Source organism: Harpia harpyja, chromosome 23, assembly GCF_026419915.1.
Source record: "Harpia harpyja isolate bHarHar1 chromosome 23, bHarHar1 primary haplotype, whole genome shotgun sequence".
NCBI classification, from domain to species: domain Eukaryota; kingdom Metazoa; phylum Chordata; class Aves; order Accipitriformes; family Accipitridae; genus Harpia; species Harpia harpyja.
In genome coordinates, this window is record NC_068962.1 from 9,018,116 (window position 1) to 9,037,170 (window position 19,055).

The following is a 19,055-nucleotide window of genomic DNA, read 5'->3' on the forward strand; positions in this document are numbered from 1 at the left end:
AATGGCAACCCAAGGTGGAAAATCTAAAAATTTTCTATTTTGACAGCACACTATCAAGTGATGCTGTCTAAAACTGAGGTTGGCATTGACAATAGGCATTGACAAATTATGTTAACAAAGTCAAGCATATTTTCTTGTTCAACTTCTAGTGGAGTTTGAAACTAACACAAGATCAAAATTCAGAGTGAACATGATCCTTAGAACAATCATCTTGCTGCGTAAGCACAAACTCTGGACTCGCTATTGACAACATCATACCTGACTTTTTGAGGGGTTTTGCGCGTAGCATCTGCATGCTTACTGCGCCTCAAATCATAGTTTAAAATCTGTAAAAATAAAGTATATTTGTGTAAAGCATTCTTCCAGAGACTTAGGTCCTCACGGTACAGCTGTAGCAGAATGGTCAAATAGCTAGTATAGTTGATAATTACTGATGTAGCTCAGCTTACGCTCCACAATATTCTGAATTGCGATAGCTTAAGCTAAAATTCAGTGCTGAGCTAATACCGAGACAAATAGAGAACATCATTAACAATAGCGAAAGACTCAAAAGGTGCAAGATGCAGTGTTATCTAATTATTTCACGTTTAGCCCACATGTGAAAAAGTGTCATTTATATGCACTGAGAATATTAATGATACTTGTATACAAAAGACCCATTTAACAAGAAACTGTCATTTTTTATTGAAGCACTATGCAACGGATTTTACAGAGGAGTCTGAAACACTCAACGGTTCTGTCCTGGAAGTTCAAGCCCTGGACTATGAACGTGAGGTATGATTTTTAACCAGTAATAATGACAATCAGTTACCATTGTTTCCATTCAAATTTACTGCTGTATACTGTGTATATGATAAATATACTGTATATGATAAATAAATCATATATATTCCTATTTTGGTATGTGCTTGACTACTTCATTCTAGTTAAAGAATGTTATTCCTAACTGTCACGTATTACTGAATGGTACACCATTGATCTAAGGAATACAAATCGTTCAGTGCAGAAGAGATTTTTTGAAGAACTCAATACATTATTTCTTAAGATTGTAGTTATTCAATATTCAGAAGAGGTGTAAAATTATTTTTTTATTAAGTGGCTTATTTCGTACATGTTTACTTCCAACAAACCTATAAAATAATGTGTTATATTTAAAATCTCTATGCAAGTGACAAGATAGTAATACCTAGCAGAAAAATAAAATTGGCATAACTGCTACCTAAAACATTTTCTTCCAAACAGCGTACACTCATTTTCTCTGCTTGTGCATTTTTTTAGCTAAAGTTTGGACAAGGTAGAGGTTTTGTATCAGCAACTCAGCTTTGCTTTAGGATAATGTTTTTTCTCATGCTGGCACTTCTTGCTTTCCACTTAGATTGCTTCTCTCTGTCCTCAAACCTCCTGAGTCACAAGCACAGATACACTGAGAGTCTGACCAGCAAATGAGGCTTTCTCTCTGTGTGTAGGCCCATTACCCAGAGAATGATAAGCTCCCCTCCAGTGTAGCTCAATCTTACACCGGCTAGATTGCAAACCTTGTGTCCACCAGTGGTTTCTTGTGTGTAAAAAAAATGGCAAAAATTAGTAAGCTATTTTTGTATCATATTTTTGTCATTTGCACCCAAAAGCAAAAGTGGAAATCCTTCTACACTGGAAGTGGAATTGCTTCTACAGTTTTGAAGCCGGCAATACCTGCACTTTGAAGATTAAACCAATGTGGAATTTAAAGATGGTTAAGTTCCAATAAACCTAATAAAAAAGATTACAAAGGTGATTAACAGCACAGGAGTAAAAAATACCCCGTTTACAAGAGCTGCAGTAAAAATACCCTAATCTGTCTATTCTGAATATAGATTGCTAGCTTGCAGAAAGTCTGAAGAAGAGGAAAAGATTGCTACCGAGTGGTTACCAGTGTGGTATTTTACATGGTATTTGAGGAACTGCAAATTCCTCAAGGAAGTGGAAAAGCTGCAAATATCTGATGATGCATCTGGTGGACATTAAAAGTTGAATGATACCTTTCCTATGGTAAAATTAAAGCCATCAAATAATTGGGAACATGATTACAGATCTAAGCTCATCATTAACTGTACACAGAATTCAAAGGGATCCAGGAATGACCTCTTCCTGTGTCAATTAACTATGCAGTCATGTGATAACATTGTTAGTTAATTTAATAAATAAAAGCATCACTCATGATCTGGCAATAGAAAGCACAAATTTTTCCTCTTTTTAGTACTCAGTATAAAAGAAGTTTAGTTGGCACTTGGAAACTTACTCAAGGTAAGTTCATTTTTACTGAGCTCCAAATAATATTCTATCACTAGGTGCAAAATCTATTGTTTACAATAGGACCGTTTTTACACATAACTGAAATACAGTGTGGAAATTATTAGTGAAGTGTACTAGCAACAATAATGAGAAATGCACAATACTATGACTAATTGCTTTTGATAATGAAGTAGAAATATAAGTGTGCATCACAGCTTTCTCAGTAGAGTATGAAGGAAATGCAAATCAGCTAGGCAGGCTAACTTCACAACTCCTGGAAGAAAAATCTCTCCTTGATTCATCCGGTGTGAGAACGCTACGTATTTTTATCCAGCATGTGTTAAGACTGAAGCTGTTGCAACAATTACTCAGAGTGAACATTAAAACAGTTCACTCTCCACTCCATCGCGCCTATCTTCACCAAAGCCAACCCGCCTCTCCCGTCCCACTGCCGCACCTTGCATCAGCTCACTTTCCCGTCTCTACTGCAAGCCTTCCTTTCCAGCCAGAATCAATTTGGGTTTGCGGTTTTTTTTTTTTGGTTTGTTTGTTTTTTTAAGAAAAGTGTGAGCAAAAAAAAAAAACCTGGCAGAAGGGCAGCGGGCAGACTTCGTGACAGAAAGTTCGGGGGGGGGTGTTGAAGCCAAACACCATTTCCACGCGGCTGCGGCACCAAGCCCCAGCCTGGGCTACGAGCCCCGCGCCCCACCATCGCCGCGGGCACCGGCCGGCGCCTTCCATCCTCCTCACGCCCCCCCTCCGTCCCTTCAGCCCCCAGGCTCGCCCCTGCCCGGTCTACCATCCCTCGTCCCCCCCCCCCCCGCCGCCTCAGCTGCCTCCCGGCCCCCAGCGCGCAGGTGTACCCGCTGCGGCCGCCCGCCTGCTCCTCACCCCCCCCCCCCCCCGCTCCCACTCACCCCCTTCTTCTGGAAAACCTCCACGTTCTCCAGAGGAAGCTCGCACCCGTGCGCCTGCTTCCCGCCTCCAGGCCGCCCCGGCGGCCGGCGGGCCTCCCCCCCGCCCCGGTCCTCGTCCTCCCGCGGCCGCCTCAGCCTCCTCCCCGCCCGCCTCCGGCGAAGGCGATGCCGCTGCAGGCGTGGGGGGGGGGGGGGGGGGGGGGGGGGGGCGGCCGCTCCTCCCTGCGTCAGGAGGTGCGGCTCCCCCGGCCCGGCGCTGCCCTCCCCCTTCCTCTCCCCCCGCCGCTTTTATGTCTGTCTTTAAACACCGTCGCAGCGAGGGCTGGCCACATGTGCCTGCCGCCGCCGCCGCCTGCCCGCCGCTGAGCCCCGCGCCCGCACGGCCCCGCTCGCCACCCCGCGCCCGCGGGGGCACCCGGCCCCCTCCGTCCCGCAGCTGGCGCCCGGCGAGCCCCGCCGGCTGAGGTGAGGTAAGGCGAGGCGAGGCGAGGGGCCGCCGCCGCCGCGACCCGCGCTTTCCCAGCCCTGCCGTGCGCCTGGGGCCGCGGGGGGAGCATGGCCGGCTCCGCCGCCTGCGCTTGTGTCGCCGGGCGGGAAGGAGCAGGGTGCGTGTGGGGCCGGGGGGGGGGGGGGGGGTGTCCCTTTCCTCCCGGTGTCCGCTTTCCTGAGTGGGGGGGGGGGGTCCCCTAGCCCCGTCCCCGGGGAGGCTGCCTTCGCCCCGGCGCCTGGCAGGGGGAGAGCCGGCCCCTCGGGAGACAATAGCGAGCGCCCGCTGGAAGCCGCCCGTGTGTTTTAACTCGGCGGTAGGTTGGAAGGATGTGCGGGGCTTGGTTGTATTACTGTGACTACTGTTATTGCTGGGGGGGGGGGGGCGGGGAATTTACATCCCTTTCCTCCCATGAGCGATGATAGAAATTTCATTCATCTCCTGCGTGTTGCGTAAAACACCTTAAACGTATGTGTAGCGCGTGTTGCCGTGGGGGGGGGGGGTGGGAGAGGGGGGCGAGGGCCGTGTCGGTGGCGGGTGGCGCGCCTAGCCTGCGCGGGTGGCCGCGGGCCGCCGATCCGGAATATCGCCGGGGCCGGCCCGCGGGTGTCCATCCCCGCCCGGCGCCGGCGGGGCGAGGGGCTGCGGTGGCCGGGTGGTGAGGGCTGGGCTGGGCTGAGGAGGGAGGGAGGGAGGTGAGGAAGGCCGGCGGCCGCCCGGGCGCTGCATTGTTGCGGCGGAGCCTGGGCGTCGCCCGGCGGGGACCGGCGAGGCTTCCCCTTCCCCCCCCCCCCCCCTCCGCTGCCGCCCCCCGCATCCCTCGCCCCGCGCAGGCTGGAGCGGCCCCGGCGGGCTGGTGCACCCCGGTGTCAGCCATGTTTGGGTGGGTATGGTAATGAGGACCTTTTTCTCAACCTTTGTGCGTCTCGGGTGGGTTTTCTGTTCAGGGTTTTGGGGGGGGTTGCAGTCCTCTGTGTACGACGGCGTATGCGCTGGGTAGCTTCACACCTAACAGTTTTCCCCCAGTGCTTTTCTTACTAATTCTTCCTGTTTCCCATGCCCATATTGGCTGGTTTTGTTCCGATTTTGCTAGTATGGGAGCGAAGTGGAATTTCTTTGCGAGGCTTTGCTTTTGTAGTGGAAGTAAATGGGATGGTTGAAATAGGTCTGCACAGTCACACTGACCTGCCACATGAGAGGGTGCGGTGGCACTCGTTCCATTTAAGTAAATGGCACTTTGTTTTATTTGTAAGAGATGTAGTCGAGACCTCATCCTCATCAGCCATTTTATTTTCTGTCTGGTATTGCTACATAAGCGGCTCACTGCTGTCGTATTGATTTCTGAGAGAAGCCTAATTATTTTTTAATAGTATGTCGCCATCGATATGTCACTGTGGCATACTCTAGGACAGGGATCCAAATCTCTGTTTCCCCCTCCGAAGAAAAGTATAAATGGAGTAAAGATTCTGTTACCCGTTGTCACGTACATGTGCGCTGGGTGTCTTATGCAGGCAGCTTACTCCCTTTGATTAAAAAATGATGACAACATCCTCAGTTTTCTTCTATTTAACAGTGTGTTTCCCGTTATCAACATCTCATTAAAAAGGAAACTTTAAAAAATACTTAGGAAAGATTGCTTAATTTTGTCTTGGCTAATATACAAGATTTTAGTTTACGCATAGACCATATTAAGATAACCGTAGAATTACAGCCTGCATTCGGTGCATATCAAACACTCCCTCTGGGCTCAGCTCTGTACTTCAGATTCAAGAACAAAAAATCCCATTGGTTTTGATCTGTGAGTGAAAAACCAAACCGTTTCATAGGTGTTCAGATGTGCCACCAATACTGAAACTGAGTGAGTGAAACTGCTAAGGTGTCTTGAAACTAGTTTTGCAGCATAAGCTGATTCCTGTTGACCTTTAGTGTCTTGTCATTCTTACCATTTTCTTTTCTCTTACAGGCAACCAAGCGAAAAAGTAGTGCAGATGAGAACCATGTAGATTGAACAACTCTGTCAACTCTCTTTTCTCTGCTGTGTATTGCAAAAGTCTGTATGCACAAAACTTTTAAAGTGTTGAATTTATCAGAAACGAAGAAAAATCACAGGTTATTCAGAAACATAATCTACTAATTACAGCTATTCCTTTTGGTATAAATTGCATTTTTAACATATATTGGAGTAGTTGCTGCTCAAGTGGTATGGAATTACATCACTTGGGAAGTATTTGTGGTAGGAATCTTTTTGGGAAGACAGATTTTTTTTTTTTTTTTTTTTTTTTACCCTGAAATTCTCTAGTGTACAACCAGAAGCATCCACAACATAAAGGACACGTTCACCTGTGTCCCCAGCTACTTTCCATTGTGCTGATTGTTTCACTGATACCAAGGAATAATGTTCTTGCTCAAAAGGCAAAATATCCGTTGATTTTGGAAGGGCGGTTTTGGGTCCTTCGCTCATAAAGTTTATAGATCGGAATGGCAATGGATTGTCAAAAATGGTAATACCAGTAGCAGCTTTTCCATGTGACTTTAAAGATCTCTGAACTCTCAGTTGGTTGCAGAATAACTTTGACAGATCAGCAGGTGGCATCTCAAAACTTAGGCAGCTCCCTTCTTCCTTGAAATGTGATTTAAAGTAACCTTGCCATTACTCAGGAAGTGTTCTTAAATAATTTAGGAAAAAAGTGTCATCGACAAACTGAACACTATTCTACTGAAGAGCTGGATGCACAAAACCTGACAAGCCCATACAAAGTAGTGTGAAAGAGCAATGGTAACTGCCAGAACAGTTGCTCTAGGCAATGGCAATGACTGGGCTGAGCTTCCCAGAAGCCTACCCTGAAATAGAGCTCTTCATTCTTATCCTTTGCTCTTCAGACTAGGGCTTCCTTAATTTCTGTATAGGAGAAAGAAAGGAAAAAGGTTGTGTAATGGTGTGTACGGCAATGCCTTGAATGTAACTTACAGTGCCAGTAGTTCTTTGCTGCTGGCAAATTATATTATTTTTGCATTTCAAGTGTCAGAAATGTGTACTGCAGTGCTAATGATTCAGCATGCTCTTCTTAAGCCAAAATGGGGAAGGGATGCAGAACCGGAACAGGACATTTACAGTGTTGGATTTTCTATAGTGGAATTAGTATTAATCATTTTCTTTTTAAAGACATAGGGATTTACTGTAATGTAACTTGAAAGCCTGATTTATATTGTGAAATTAAATAATCAGATTTGAGGAGAAGCAAGATTTCTGCTAACCTATTTATGAATAGTTCAGCTTCTTTACTTATATATGAAAAACAGACAAAGAAGTAATCACATAAATTCTTCCCGAGGACAACTTGATTTACTTATTGATCCATTCTGAAGCACAGAGGGCAGAGAAGTAAGGTCTCAGGCCAGTTATGTATCTGGTAATGTCTAACTTTCAGTACTTGATTTTGCAACTTAGATAACTTCGGTACTTTAATGAAATACTTAATATACTTTTATATCCTTTCACTTCTCAGAAGTGTGATAAGATTTTGTAATAAAGTTGCGGTCCTTTTGTAGCTTATATGGTGAACTTGGAAAAATGGAGATTTTGTTTGAAGTTGCCAGCAGTAATGCCTTCTGAGCTTGACCAGTCAAGGGTGGAGTATTGTCAGAATTGGTGAGATTACTTCACTCAGCTTCAGCTGGAGGGGTGGTAACTACTGAATTTGTTCCTTCAATATAAGAAAGGACTGCAGAATAAGTGATGCATTTTCTTAATCTGTATAGGAAATTACAGTTAGCGCATCATGTAAGTCTGTGAAGTATTTCAGTGAAGTTGATTTGTGAGAAGAAAATACTGAGAAATCTGTGAAAGCAGGTGAGAAACTACAGTAAGGCCAATAAAGTCTTTAGAGGTTAAATGCAATGAAAAGAAAAAATTGACACTCAAGAGCTCTAGGTTGTAACGTTCTCTCTCTCTTAGACATTTCACTTGGGCCAGTGATTTGGAAGAAGTCATACAAGCTGTTAAGATCCAATCTATTGACAGTGAACAAGTCCGAGAAAGAGATCTTGGTGTTTTTGTCAAATCATTGTGTTAGTCTTATAATAGTAGAAAGTATTCTCCTGTAACTAAAATTTTAAGGAGACTAATCTGGGAGAGAAATTGTCTGCGTTTGAGACTCTGCAGGGTCTTGATGTAAGATAAAGCCAGGAAGAACATTTGGTAGGAACTCAGAATGCATCTTTTTCGTATTGCTGGGAAATTCAGTGTCACTGAAGTCTGTGTAATTACCTGTATTTGCAGCAGGTGTGAATTTAGTCTTGTGTCTTTAAATAGTTTTGCTACAGTCTAAATGGTTTGATTGTATAGAGACACCAGAATCAAAACCATTCACTTTTTCTAATGCTGTCAAGTCTCCTGTAGCCCAGAGAGCTCTTATTTTTTTACAGTGTAATGTAGTATGTGTAACATGCATTAGCATGTGTCAGATAACATCACTGAAGAATGCAGAGAAATGTGTCATTGTATGTAATATAATTATCTTTTACTATGATGAGTTAAGTACCTAATGAATCTATATCTGTTACTGACAGTCTGTATTAAACTAGCTAGGGTAAAATGCTAGATCATGTAGTTCACGCTGAAGAGCAGCATAATGGCTGCTTCCGTAGATAGATAAAAATGGGCTTGACTAGGCAAAAAGGCTATGGTGCATATTCTTATTACCACCAAAGAACACAGTGCTGCATTGCAGCAGTAATTCAGTCTGTGCAATGAGTGCTGTAACATAGTGTAACTCTTCGTGAAATAATTATCTGTACACAGATTCCCCCAGCGATAGCCATTCTTCACAATTGCAGTACTCCCACAAAACGTGGTTTGCTCCTGCAGTCTTCTTTCTTTCTTTCTCACTCAGATACGATGGTCGTTAGCTATTCCCCCCATCCTGTCTGCACCAGTGGTCTGACTCCTTTTTGCAGACTCACAGCAGTCCTTTGCTCCTAAAACTTTCGTTTTCCTTTTTCTGTATTGGTTGTTCCCATCATGCTTTCTTCTGCCTAGCTCATAGACTTGTATTTCAGATGCATTTTATAGGTTTCCTTCAAGGTGCAAAAGCTCCTCTTGTTCACTTTTGCATATAACTCTTGTCCAGTGATTTCATACAGACTGAAACCTTTGGCATGAGTATCAGTCAAGATCTTTTGTGAACATCTGCCAAGGTGAGAATCCTGACTTTTAGTTCTGTGTCCTCTGCTGAATCATACTGGTTTCTTCACTGGGAGTCAAGGTGGAGATTTTGTGAACAGGAGCATAAGACGTAAGCTTGTGGGACTGGACTGGTATGCTGTGCTATCACAGTCTACCTTCAAAGCAGAGATTATAGTAATGTGAACTGGCTGCAGCTTTATATTGCGTTTTGCTACCCCCACAGCAGCATGTTGGTATGTTAACTGCTTCATTGGAGAAGAATGCAGAGCTCTGAAGAACAGAACGTTAATCTTTTTCTCCCTTTAATGGCAAACATTGAACTTAAAAAGGTATCCATTCTTTCCTTTTTCTATTTTTTATGATGTTACAGTAGCCTTCTAGAAAGTTATTTTCTGTCTGGACTTTCTTGATAGTCTTCTGTGAAGTACAAACACATTATTTTAATTTTTTTCCCCCTTCTTTCCTTTCCTTCCCACTCACATTGAAGATTGAAACCATTTTTAATCAAAGAAGATTTGAGGTTTGTTTGTAATGCATTAAAATTTGAATGTGGATAGTTTTGCTGAATTGCTGTGTTTTCATCAGATGTAAAAATAAGATAATAGAAGTAATAAAGTACACTGTGTTAGAAAAGAATGGAGGTTTTATTGGGCTTTCCCTTACAGAGAGGAATGCTGGTTTTAAAAAGGAGCACAATGTAAAAATAATCGTGTTTTAATTTATGTCAGAAAAGCATTGCTAAAAGTTCTTTAGTTATATCAGTTGTTGCAGTAGTATTGTGGGATGTTTTAAACATGAAATTGCTTTACAAATGGCTTTTTATAGAGACTTGTGCTGTAATTGCAAGAACATGGGGCAGTTGTACTCATTATACTTTCAAATTAGTAAGCAAGTGGGATTTTTTTGTGCCTGTTTTTCTGTACACGTTGTGAAAATCTCCAGCCTCATAACTTTTAATTGTTTATTGGTACTACACAGTTGAGAGAACTAGATGTTCGTCTAGTAAGTGTCTGTATGTTGGCGTGCAGATCTCTCTAATAGAGATGCGTCGAAAGGCAGCCCGATGCAAGATTCATTACCAGTGTCAGGGTGAAGAGGAGCAGGCAGTGTTGGACAGAACTAGTACAACTGCCTTACTAGGCACTACGTGTGAGAGAGATTGGGAGAAAAGGGCATGCAGCAACATTTTTCAATGTGTCTTTTGGTGCTTTGACTAATGAAGTTCCTTTGAGTCTTACTGCAAATGCCTGCAGTTTGGTCAGCGGAGGCTTTACAGGTCTTATCTCCCTGCGCCAGCATTTCTGAATGCGGGCCTGAAGCTGAAGTAAAAGTTCTATAGGGAGCCCAGATCTCCCAGGGAGCTAATTTGGGTCTGAATTCCCTGTCACAGGGGATTATTATTGCTTAATCTGCTAATAATGTGGCAGTCTAATCAGGTTACTTTACTTCTGCATGCTGATGCATTAAGGCTTGATTCTTCTGTAGAAGAAAATAACAAAATTCCCACTGTGTTCTGAGAAAGTAAGTTTGGGACTGCAGTTTGCTTGATGTGTCAAAAAAGATTCAATGTTTTACTTTTCAGTATGAGAAAAAAATGGAGGTTTGAACATGCCAAGGACAGTGCTAATAAGACATCATAAAAATCTAGCTGATTTGTTTGATTTAGTAAGTCGTTTCCAAAAGTTTGTTTATGCTAACTCAGATTAGTGATTACTGTTAATTCAGTGACAGAATAATTTTCTAAATGTTCTTCTAACTGAACCATGTACTGTTCAGCAATTTTCATGCTGTTAAATTCCCTCAAACAATACAGTCACTTGTCAGGTCAGTTTAAGATGAATATTAGATTTTTTTTTTTTTTTGTTAAAGGGGATTTTACATAAGAAAAGGGATACCATCTTTATTTGTTCATTTAGGTTATGGAAAAGTCCAGAGAAGTATCATATTCTCCATTAAATGTGATAATAAAAATTTACCTTCAGTGTTTTCATCTGACACATGACATCATTTAAGCTAGGAAAAGGATGAGTGAAACTGCCTGGAAACCAGAATTAAATCAATTGATCAAATTCCATGATCTAGATCTTAGGAAAAAAAACCCAACCAACCAACGCCCAAACAAACAGCTTTAATAAGGCTAAGTTATATTTTAGACATTTTACTTTTAATCCAAGGTGCTCATAATAGTATAGTATAGTAGTATTTTAAAATACATGACAAGATTTAGGACTTGGAGTTTAAAATGATCCTAGTAGTGGCTGAGTCTACAATACTGAATTCTGTAGTTCATTAGTAAATATGGTGTTTGTTATGTAGGTTTTTTTTAATGATACTTAGGAGAAATGGTCCTATCACATAATGCTGTATTACTGCACAAGGCTGTGTAGAAGGTAGCTAGTAGTGGAACTAACTGAAAGAGCAGTTTAACGGAATTTGGCATGATACTTCCTAATTACTATTTGATGCTAATGAAGAACTTCAATATTGGACTAGATCCAAGTGATGTGGGAACCTAAAATAGCATTTTACAGGTGAAAGTGCTGAAGTTCAATACCTTGACATTAAAAAAAAAAAAAAAAAAAAGAAAAAGAGCTTGTTAGTGGTTCGTGTTTAGCCGAACTGTGCTAGTGAGTGACTCTGCTAGGTATCTCCTTATTCAGTCTTCGCTTGGGAGCATTCGTACCTAGACCTAGCTTGGGCTGAGTAGTTCAGTATCCGCCTTCCACGCGGGTTTGATTTGGATTCAAAGGGAGAGGCTTCTGTGCATGTCTTGGAGCGTGTCCTGGGAGTGGCGAGCACGGAGCGGCGGACTCCTTGCGCACAGCAGCTGGGACCACGCTCTGAACATCTGTACCTGGTGGTAGTGTCTGCTGAGGTAGGACTCCTCCCTTGGTTTGGTACTGCCTCCTTTAGCACAGAGAACAAGTTGTTAAATCTAACAGTCGGAGACCGTCTGTGGATTTGTGATGTACCCTGACGGGCTGTCCTGCGTCCTTGATGCAGTCTGGCCAATGATACATACTCAGTTAGAAAACCAGTACTGTTAGAACCAAGCACCAGTCTGCTGAGCATGCCTCCCACATTTTCTCAAGCCCTGCAAGTATTGCAAGTCTGTACAGTGATAGTGCTATGGATAACATCCTGCTTAATGGAAGGTGAATGAAAGGGAAATTAATATGATACTGTGCTAGGAATAAAAGTATCAAGCCCGGTTTATTGTGAAGTGTAGTAATGCAGTGTTTAATGCATGACAGGACAGAATGATGCAATTTCTGTTGGAATTGACTCATCTGTGAGCGCTCCAGATAATCATATTGCTGCCCTGCAAGTTACTATATCTAAAATAATTAATACAGGTATGACCTTTAAAAACATTTTAATAAACACTGATGGATGGCTTGTGCCTTTTCGACTGAAAATATCTTTTGCTAATTACAGTTAGAGAAGGATTTCAGTCCTACAGACAAATACTGATGTAGTTTCACTTGTGCAGCTGCTACATTAAATACAGAGACAAAATTGTTTCATTTTAATGTACTCCCTGAACTTCATACTAATTACTGGAACTGAGAAGCTGCTCTAATTTACATCAGTGGAACAAAAGGAAAAGAAAAGTTTGAAACATGACTAAAAGTAGTGGTTGGAGTACCAGATGCTGAGGCTTATAGTCCCAAAGCTCCATTAGGACTGCTTAAATGCTTCAACTTAATGTATTATTGGTGTTTGCATTCTGGTTCTACCTAGATATCTCCATCAGAGCTAAGAGCTACTGAACCATACATGGACTAGAAGAGGGTATAGTCCTTTGAAGAGTTCACAGCCGAAAAGACAAAACAGATAAAAAGAGGCCTGAACAGACATTCATTTAGCCCAGATATACAGGACACAGTATTAGGATTTCTCTACTGCCTTAACAATTCTCTTTCCCTGTTATACTGTTCTGTGTATAGCTCATACACTTAATTTTTTTTTTTAGGAACTGGTATCAGTCAAAACAAGGCCTGATGCTAGTTCCACCGCATGTCAGAAGGAAGGTTTATAGGACCTGAACCCTTCCAGCGACAGTGGTGAGCGTGAAGCAGATGACAAGCCGGTAGGCTCTGCTGTGCTTAAAAAATGTGGGCTGGCTGCCAGAGCTGGAGTTGCTGAGAGGAGGCAGAAACAGGAGGGGAAGTGAGAAGGCAGTGACGGGTGTCTAGGGAATGAATGAAAAGAGGTTACGGTGGAGTTTAGTAGGCAACTGGAGTGAAGTTCAACTTCCAAATCCTTGGAAACTACTGAAAAAGGTAATTGTCCTGTCTTGTCAGCCACGAGGCTGGCGATGGCACTTGTGGTGACAGAGGTTTTAGTTCTGCTGGTGTGAAGTCTCATCTTGATAAGCTGTGGGCAGGGTTCCAGTGGCTTAACGTCTTTCCTTCTGGTCTGTCACTGAAGCAGCCGTGAGGTGCTTGATCTCTCCGTTATTGTGCTAACAGTCCAGTAACACCTTGCAGTTCTCAGCTATGTGCAAGTTCATCCCCAGATGTTGCAGCAAGTCCATAGGCAAAAGCTGAAAGGTCTCATATTCCGGAGTAATTTCTGATTCTCATCAGCAGTTCTTGATTAGACTCCTTGTGTATTCCCTCTTCAGGGTTTTCATGAAGCTTAACACATAATCTAAATCCCTTTTAAGACTCTTAATTGTGCAGATGGCTTTGCACATACTAGTTTTATCCCATGTGATTAGTGAAGAATTTCTCGAAAAACATTCCTCCCCAAAATCTTACGCTTACCTTCAGTATGGCAGCTGCAAGCGTGTCTGTCTTTTTAAGTGATTCATTGTGTTAAAGAAAAACATATTCAAATGCAGGCATTTTCATGTCTGTACATACACATTTGAAACAGCAGACTTTAAATGGATTTGGTGCTGGCTTTTCAGATGTTTCAGATATGTTTAATTATTTCCTATTTACAAGAAACTATCTAAAGCATCAAAGCTTATAGGAGATGAGCATCTCTCCTTTGAAAAGATGATTGTGATTATATATTCCTTGATGAAGAATACAGGAAAATAAGTCACCCTTGCTTTTGAAGCACTAGGTGTGTCCTGTATATCAAAGTTTTAATTGCTGCATGACTTTCTGAAATGGTCTGAAAAACTTAATCTACTTTGAATTTATTAAAAATATATTTTAAACAAGTACAGCTATTAAGTTGGGAAGTAATGGAATTGGGCTCCTAAATTTTATGTGAAGTGCATGCCCCATTATGCCTGATAAGAAGAATCTTGTTATGCTGTCAAAATATGAGCAATTAACCTATCAGTCTTTAGGAAATAAAAAAAAAAACCAAAAACCCTCAGCAAGTGAGTGAAATATATTCTACATAAATATTTAAGATCAAACAGTGGACTTAATTCCTACAATTTGGAACTGGTTTAACATCCCTTTCTTTTTCTCCTCTTGTCAAATCATTGAGATAAGCAGAAATGGATAAACCAAAGCATATGATTTCTCAATTAAGTTTCTTCTGCATAATAGTGCAATATCCTTTTTTATTTTTTTCACAGATACTTTCAGTAGAACAAACGTTCAGAAACAGAAGTCCTTACTCTTGTTTCCCTGGTATCAAGGACTCATCAGGCACCATCTTCAGTCTCTCTCTTAAATATTTTTGGCCAAGAAGGAGAGCTTTCTTCAGTGCTTGTGCATCTGTCTCAGCTGAACTCTACTTCCTTACTGTTTTTCTTGTATTACAAATGCCTAAGAACAGCAAGGTAGTGAAAAGAGAACTGGATGATGAGGTCATTGAGTCAGTTAAGGACCTTCTCTCTAATGAAGACTCGTCAGATGATGCCTTTAAGAAGAGTGAACTTATGGTTGATGACCAGGAAGAAAAAGATGCAGATGTTGAAGAAGGCTCAGATGTAGAAGATGAAAGACCTGCTTGGAACAGCAAACTCCAGTATATTCTGGCACAAGTTGGATTTTCTGTGGGATTGGGGAATGTGTGGCGGTTCCCGTATCTGTGTCAGAAAAATGGTGGAGGTAAGTCTTGTGATAGCTAGTCATAGCTAAATGATGAAGCTAACCTTTCAGATTTCAGGGTTAGCAGAGATATCCACAGTAAAACCTGCTCCAGCATGTCAGGTTTTTCTTTTAATTTCTGCCAGAGCCTTTGAGGAAAAACTCATATTCTTTTTGTGTAGAGAGACACATCTGTTAAAGTAAGCAGCAGATTCTTCTTCTAAGATTCCCATTTTCTCTTTTTAGGGAAAAAAGTTCTTGATATGACCTTAACTAGTGGTTGAACTAGTGGCTAAGCAAAACACATATTTATGGAGAGGTTGCATTATTTAGGACCTGGCTATTGTTGTGCCAAAGCGTTCTTTATAGTACTTGGACAATAAATCAAGGCATTAAATCTGCATCCACTTTAAAGACCAAAGCTGTGTTCGGTATAAACCCGCTAAGCTTCACACCTTTACTTTTTAATTGCTTTTAGCTCCTAGGCCATTTACATTCTGCAAGAACAACAAAATACTATAGGAGTAAAAAGGATTTTTTTACTGATAATGAATAATTTAAATCATTACATTAAGGGAATACATCTGTTTTGTGCTGTTATGTAGTTAACTATTTTCCTAAAGAACAAGTTACCTTTCACTTAGAACAATAACATCAAGCTGTTTATCTGTTAGCTGTCCATCTATGGTCTTGAATGTAGTATGAAGTATGAGGCTGGAGACCTTCCTTCCTCTAAGAATGCAGGATCAGTGTTTTATCCTATGCTATACTGTACCCTACTATACTACATTAATGTACATCCTATTGTAGCTAATTACTTAGCTGAATTCAAAACAAACCTGTTAACTTTTTATGATACAAAAAGTGAATCTGTAATACAGAATAGAAAATAAAGAATCACATTTTCTTCATGCTGGATTTTAAAAGTTGAGTGGCAAAACTGATGTAATTGAGGAGTATAGAAATGAGCCTAGAATATAATCAGAGTATAATTCTGTACTTTTATTTGTTTTCTCTTAGTCAGTTGAAGTAGTAAAAATGGAGTTTATAATTTCAAATATTCCTTCTCCAGGAGAAAGTCTGAATTTTTTCATATCTAGTTATTGTAAGATTTTTTTTTTTCACTATCATTTAACTTCTTTTTTTTTTCTCCTTTATTCTGGAGAGAAAGTCATTAAATGGTTGCTGTAATGATTTGTGTGGAATCTAAAATTTTCTACATCTGTAATTGTAATATTAACTGAAAAAACCACATTGAATGTAGTTTCTGAAAAAAACATAGCTTTTCAGTGGATGGCAGACTTATCTAGTCTACTAGAGACAGTATAGAATTGATCACGTACCACTACTAGTTGAAAAAATTAATACATTTGTTAATTAACAATTTTTGAAACAAACTGATTCATAGTTAAAGGTGTAGCTATTTAAATGTTTATATTCTGTATCATTTCGTTCTAAGCATGGTGTCAAGATGTCTCAAGGATAGTGCATTACAGCAGTTTGTTTTGTGTAGTTGTGTCCCTTTTGAAAGTCTGTGTTTAATGTAGTTAGTTACTAATTTTGCAAGCCCATTGGATTCTCCTTTGAACCAACAGAAAAGATCTGTTCGTATGCTCCTTAGGCTGTTGGTTTCATACCATCAGGCGCTTTTAAAGTTAGTCTGCCAGTGAGTATAAATTTAATTCAGATCAAATATAAAGGTATTAAATTAATTAATAATTTCTCATTTTAGAAAAAAAACCCAACAAACAAAACCCAACCTTCAGGTATTATGGCACTTCATTAATCAAACTCGAAAAAATAAACATGGAGTCATTTCAGGTTGAAATTCAGTGTTTTCCCCTGTGCTGTGATTGCAGGAACTTGGATATATAACATAGTCTATGAAGACACAATGTTTTCTGCACGTGACTGAGACAAGTTTGTGTTTGGCTTTTAACAATAATTTTGCACCATTTTAGCAAATTGCAACCTTCAGAACAACAGAGAAAAGCAAGTGATGATGAGAGCTAAAGCTTTCTTGGTTTTCAAGTTAACCATAATGCAAGATGGAAAAGGTGACACAAATCATTGAAACGTGTAAAGTACATTGGTGCCTGTATATGTGTGTGCAGATGGACAGATAATTCTCACAAATGTGTAAAAGAATAGTGGGGGGGAGGGAGGGAAAGTTCAAACACATGACAAGAAAACCCACACGCATTTTATATGATGTTGCAGTTTTCTGCTATACATATTATTTCATACATGTTTCATTCTCGGTAAAATTAGAGTGGTTTTATGCAACCCATTCTAAATATCAGTGTCAGAACTGTTCTGTAGTCTTACGATGAGAAAGCTTTACTATAAATACCTGTTGAAGTCTCTGAGTATAAGGTTAATGGCCTTTCTGTGGGTTTTCATTAGAGTTGTTTCAATGAAGCATATGGCTAGGTCTCCACCTTCAGTTTTGTCCAAACATTTTTCATTTTCTTCCCCATGTTTAAGGAACTTACATCTGGCAAATACCATCAGGTGAGGGGAGTATATTAAAAAGTGGTAAACCAATAAATATACTTCAAATTTAAACCAAAAATAAGTAAAAACCCCATAGTTACTCATTAGTGTCCTTCACAGGTTTCTTCCAACATTAAGTGTTCCAAAGCAACCAGTAAAAGAGAGGGCAAATCATAACCATGTAGTAATCTTCAGTTTTGGGGTTTTTTTAAATGTCTGTGACAAGAACAGCAAAACCGATGAAATAAAAATAGAAAAGACACAGACAAGTTAGCCCAAATAGATGTATATTATTAGAGAATTTTGTAGAGAAGAAATTGGGTGTTTACTGCCCTGTTTTCTAGAGAGATTGGGTTTGTTTATGGCTATGGCCTGTGGTACGCCAGCACTTCAGAGCTCTGTACTGCTTCAGTGAGGTATCTGTGATTCCATCTTTAACTCATGTATCGCTACACTGCACTGATACTTGGATGTCCATAGGTAGCCTTCCAATCTCTGTTTCTGGGTCTGGTCTGTACCACCAGAACAACCTCCTTCGCTTTATTTCTTGTGATCCTTTAACAGTTTTTCCCGTTGCTTTAATTCATATAAACTCATAAGTATTTAGAGTAATATCTGTATTTTTTTATGCTCAACTAAGTTACAGCTAGGCTGGGTAGCTCTTTGCTGGCTTTCACACTTGGCTCTTTCCCAGAAAAAAGTTTGTCATGAGAGAAGAGGCTGGTGTGCAGGTGGGACGAACTTCGATCCCCATTGGGGATATAGCTGCAATGCAGGAAGTATCAAGAGAAAAAAAGAGGTTGGGAGGAGACTGAGAGCACTCCAGGGTGCTTATTTTCATGACTTGGGATGAGAGGTTGGGCCCAAAGGAGTTTTAGGCTCTGTGAATGAGGGGCTGAAGGTGTTCAGTAAAGTTTTGAGGAACTGGCTATAGATCTCTGCCTCCTTCACCTCTGTCCTTGCCACAGGTCTTCCTTACCCCGGTAGTCAATGCCCAGTCCCCACCTGGCACTTAAGGCACCTCTTCCACTCTTTGCAGCCTAACAGATAAAAAAACCTTCTTCCTTGATGCCTGACAAAGGTGATTTGCACTGGAGCTGTGTATGCTCTAACTTAGCTTTAAATGTTTTTTATATCTATCATTTTTACACTATACAGTTTATTTATTACTCCTTTACTATATCAAGACAAATCTGTGTGTTTGTTCAGGTAGGCACAGTTCCTATATAACAATTTCATAACCTATGGTAGCGTGCAGTAGGTTCAGAGCTGCCTCGGCTTCCTATGAATGATAGTGAGCCTTAAAAATAAACCACTCAGGTCTGTCCAGTCTTGCCATGAGGCTAATAAACAGTGACAAATTAGACTGTTTTTTCCTGCTGCTTGTTGCTATCATCTGGTGAATAGCTTGCACACATTTCACTTTTTTCAAACAAAGGAAATAGTTAAAGTTTATTCTGTTTGGTTGTTGGTTTCCTTTAGGATTAGCAGAAATAAAATGGTACTTTCACATATTAGAAGTAACAAAAGCAAACTAAATTAGCTGTTCTGCTAGAATAAGTGATATTTGAGTGAGTGTTATTATGAAGACAAGTGAACATAGTTATCTAAGAGGTGCTTCGAGTGTTGCAGTTGTTACTGGGAGTCTACAAAGTACTGCACACCCAAAGATTTTGTTTTGCATTTTCATGAGC

The 19,055-nt window shown here is 40.8% G+C and overlaps 1 protein-coding gene across 5 annotated transcripts in view; it reads left to right on the plus strand.

The window, feature by feature from the left end:
• The first annotated feature begins 3,486 nt into the window (after positions 1-3,486).
• Positions 3,487-19,055, plus strand: part of SLC6A15 (solute carrier family 6 member 15) — a 38,722-nt gene continuing 23,153 nt past the window's right edge. Inside the window, exons 1-2 of one of the 5 annotated variants that reach the window (XM_052774656.1) lie at positions 3,487-3,658; positions 14,409-14,886. In XM_052774656.1, coding sequence (XP_052630616.1) covers positions 14,598-14,886 — 289 coding nt within the window. In that variant the 5' untranslated portion in view covers positions 3,487-3,658; positions 14,409-14,597. Of the gene's footprint in view, positions 3,659-3,877; positions 3,992-4,485; positions 4,559-9,174; positions 9,190-14,408; positions 14,887-19,055 lie in introns of those variants that run through there. The other 4 variants (XM_052774657.1, XM_052774658.1, XM_052774659.1 and 1 more) reach the window with 4 other exon arrangements.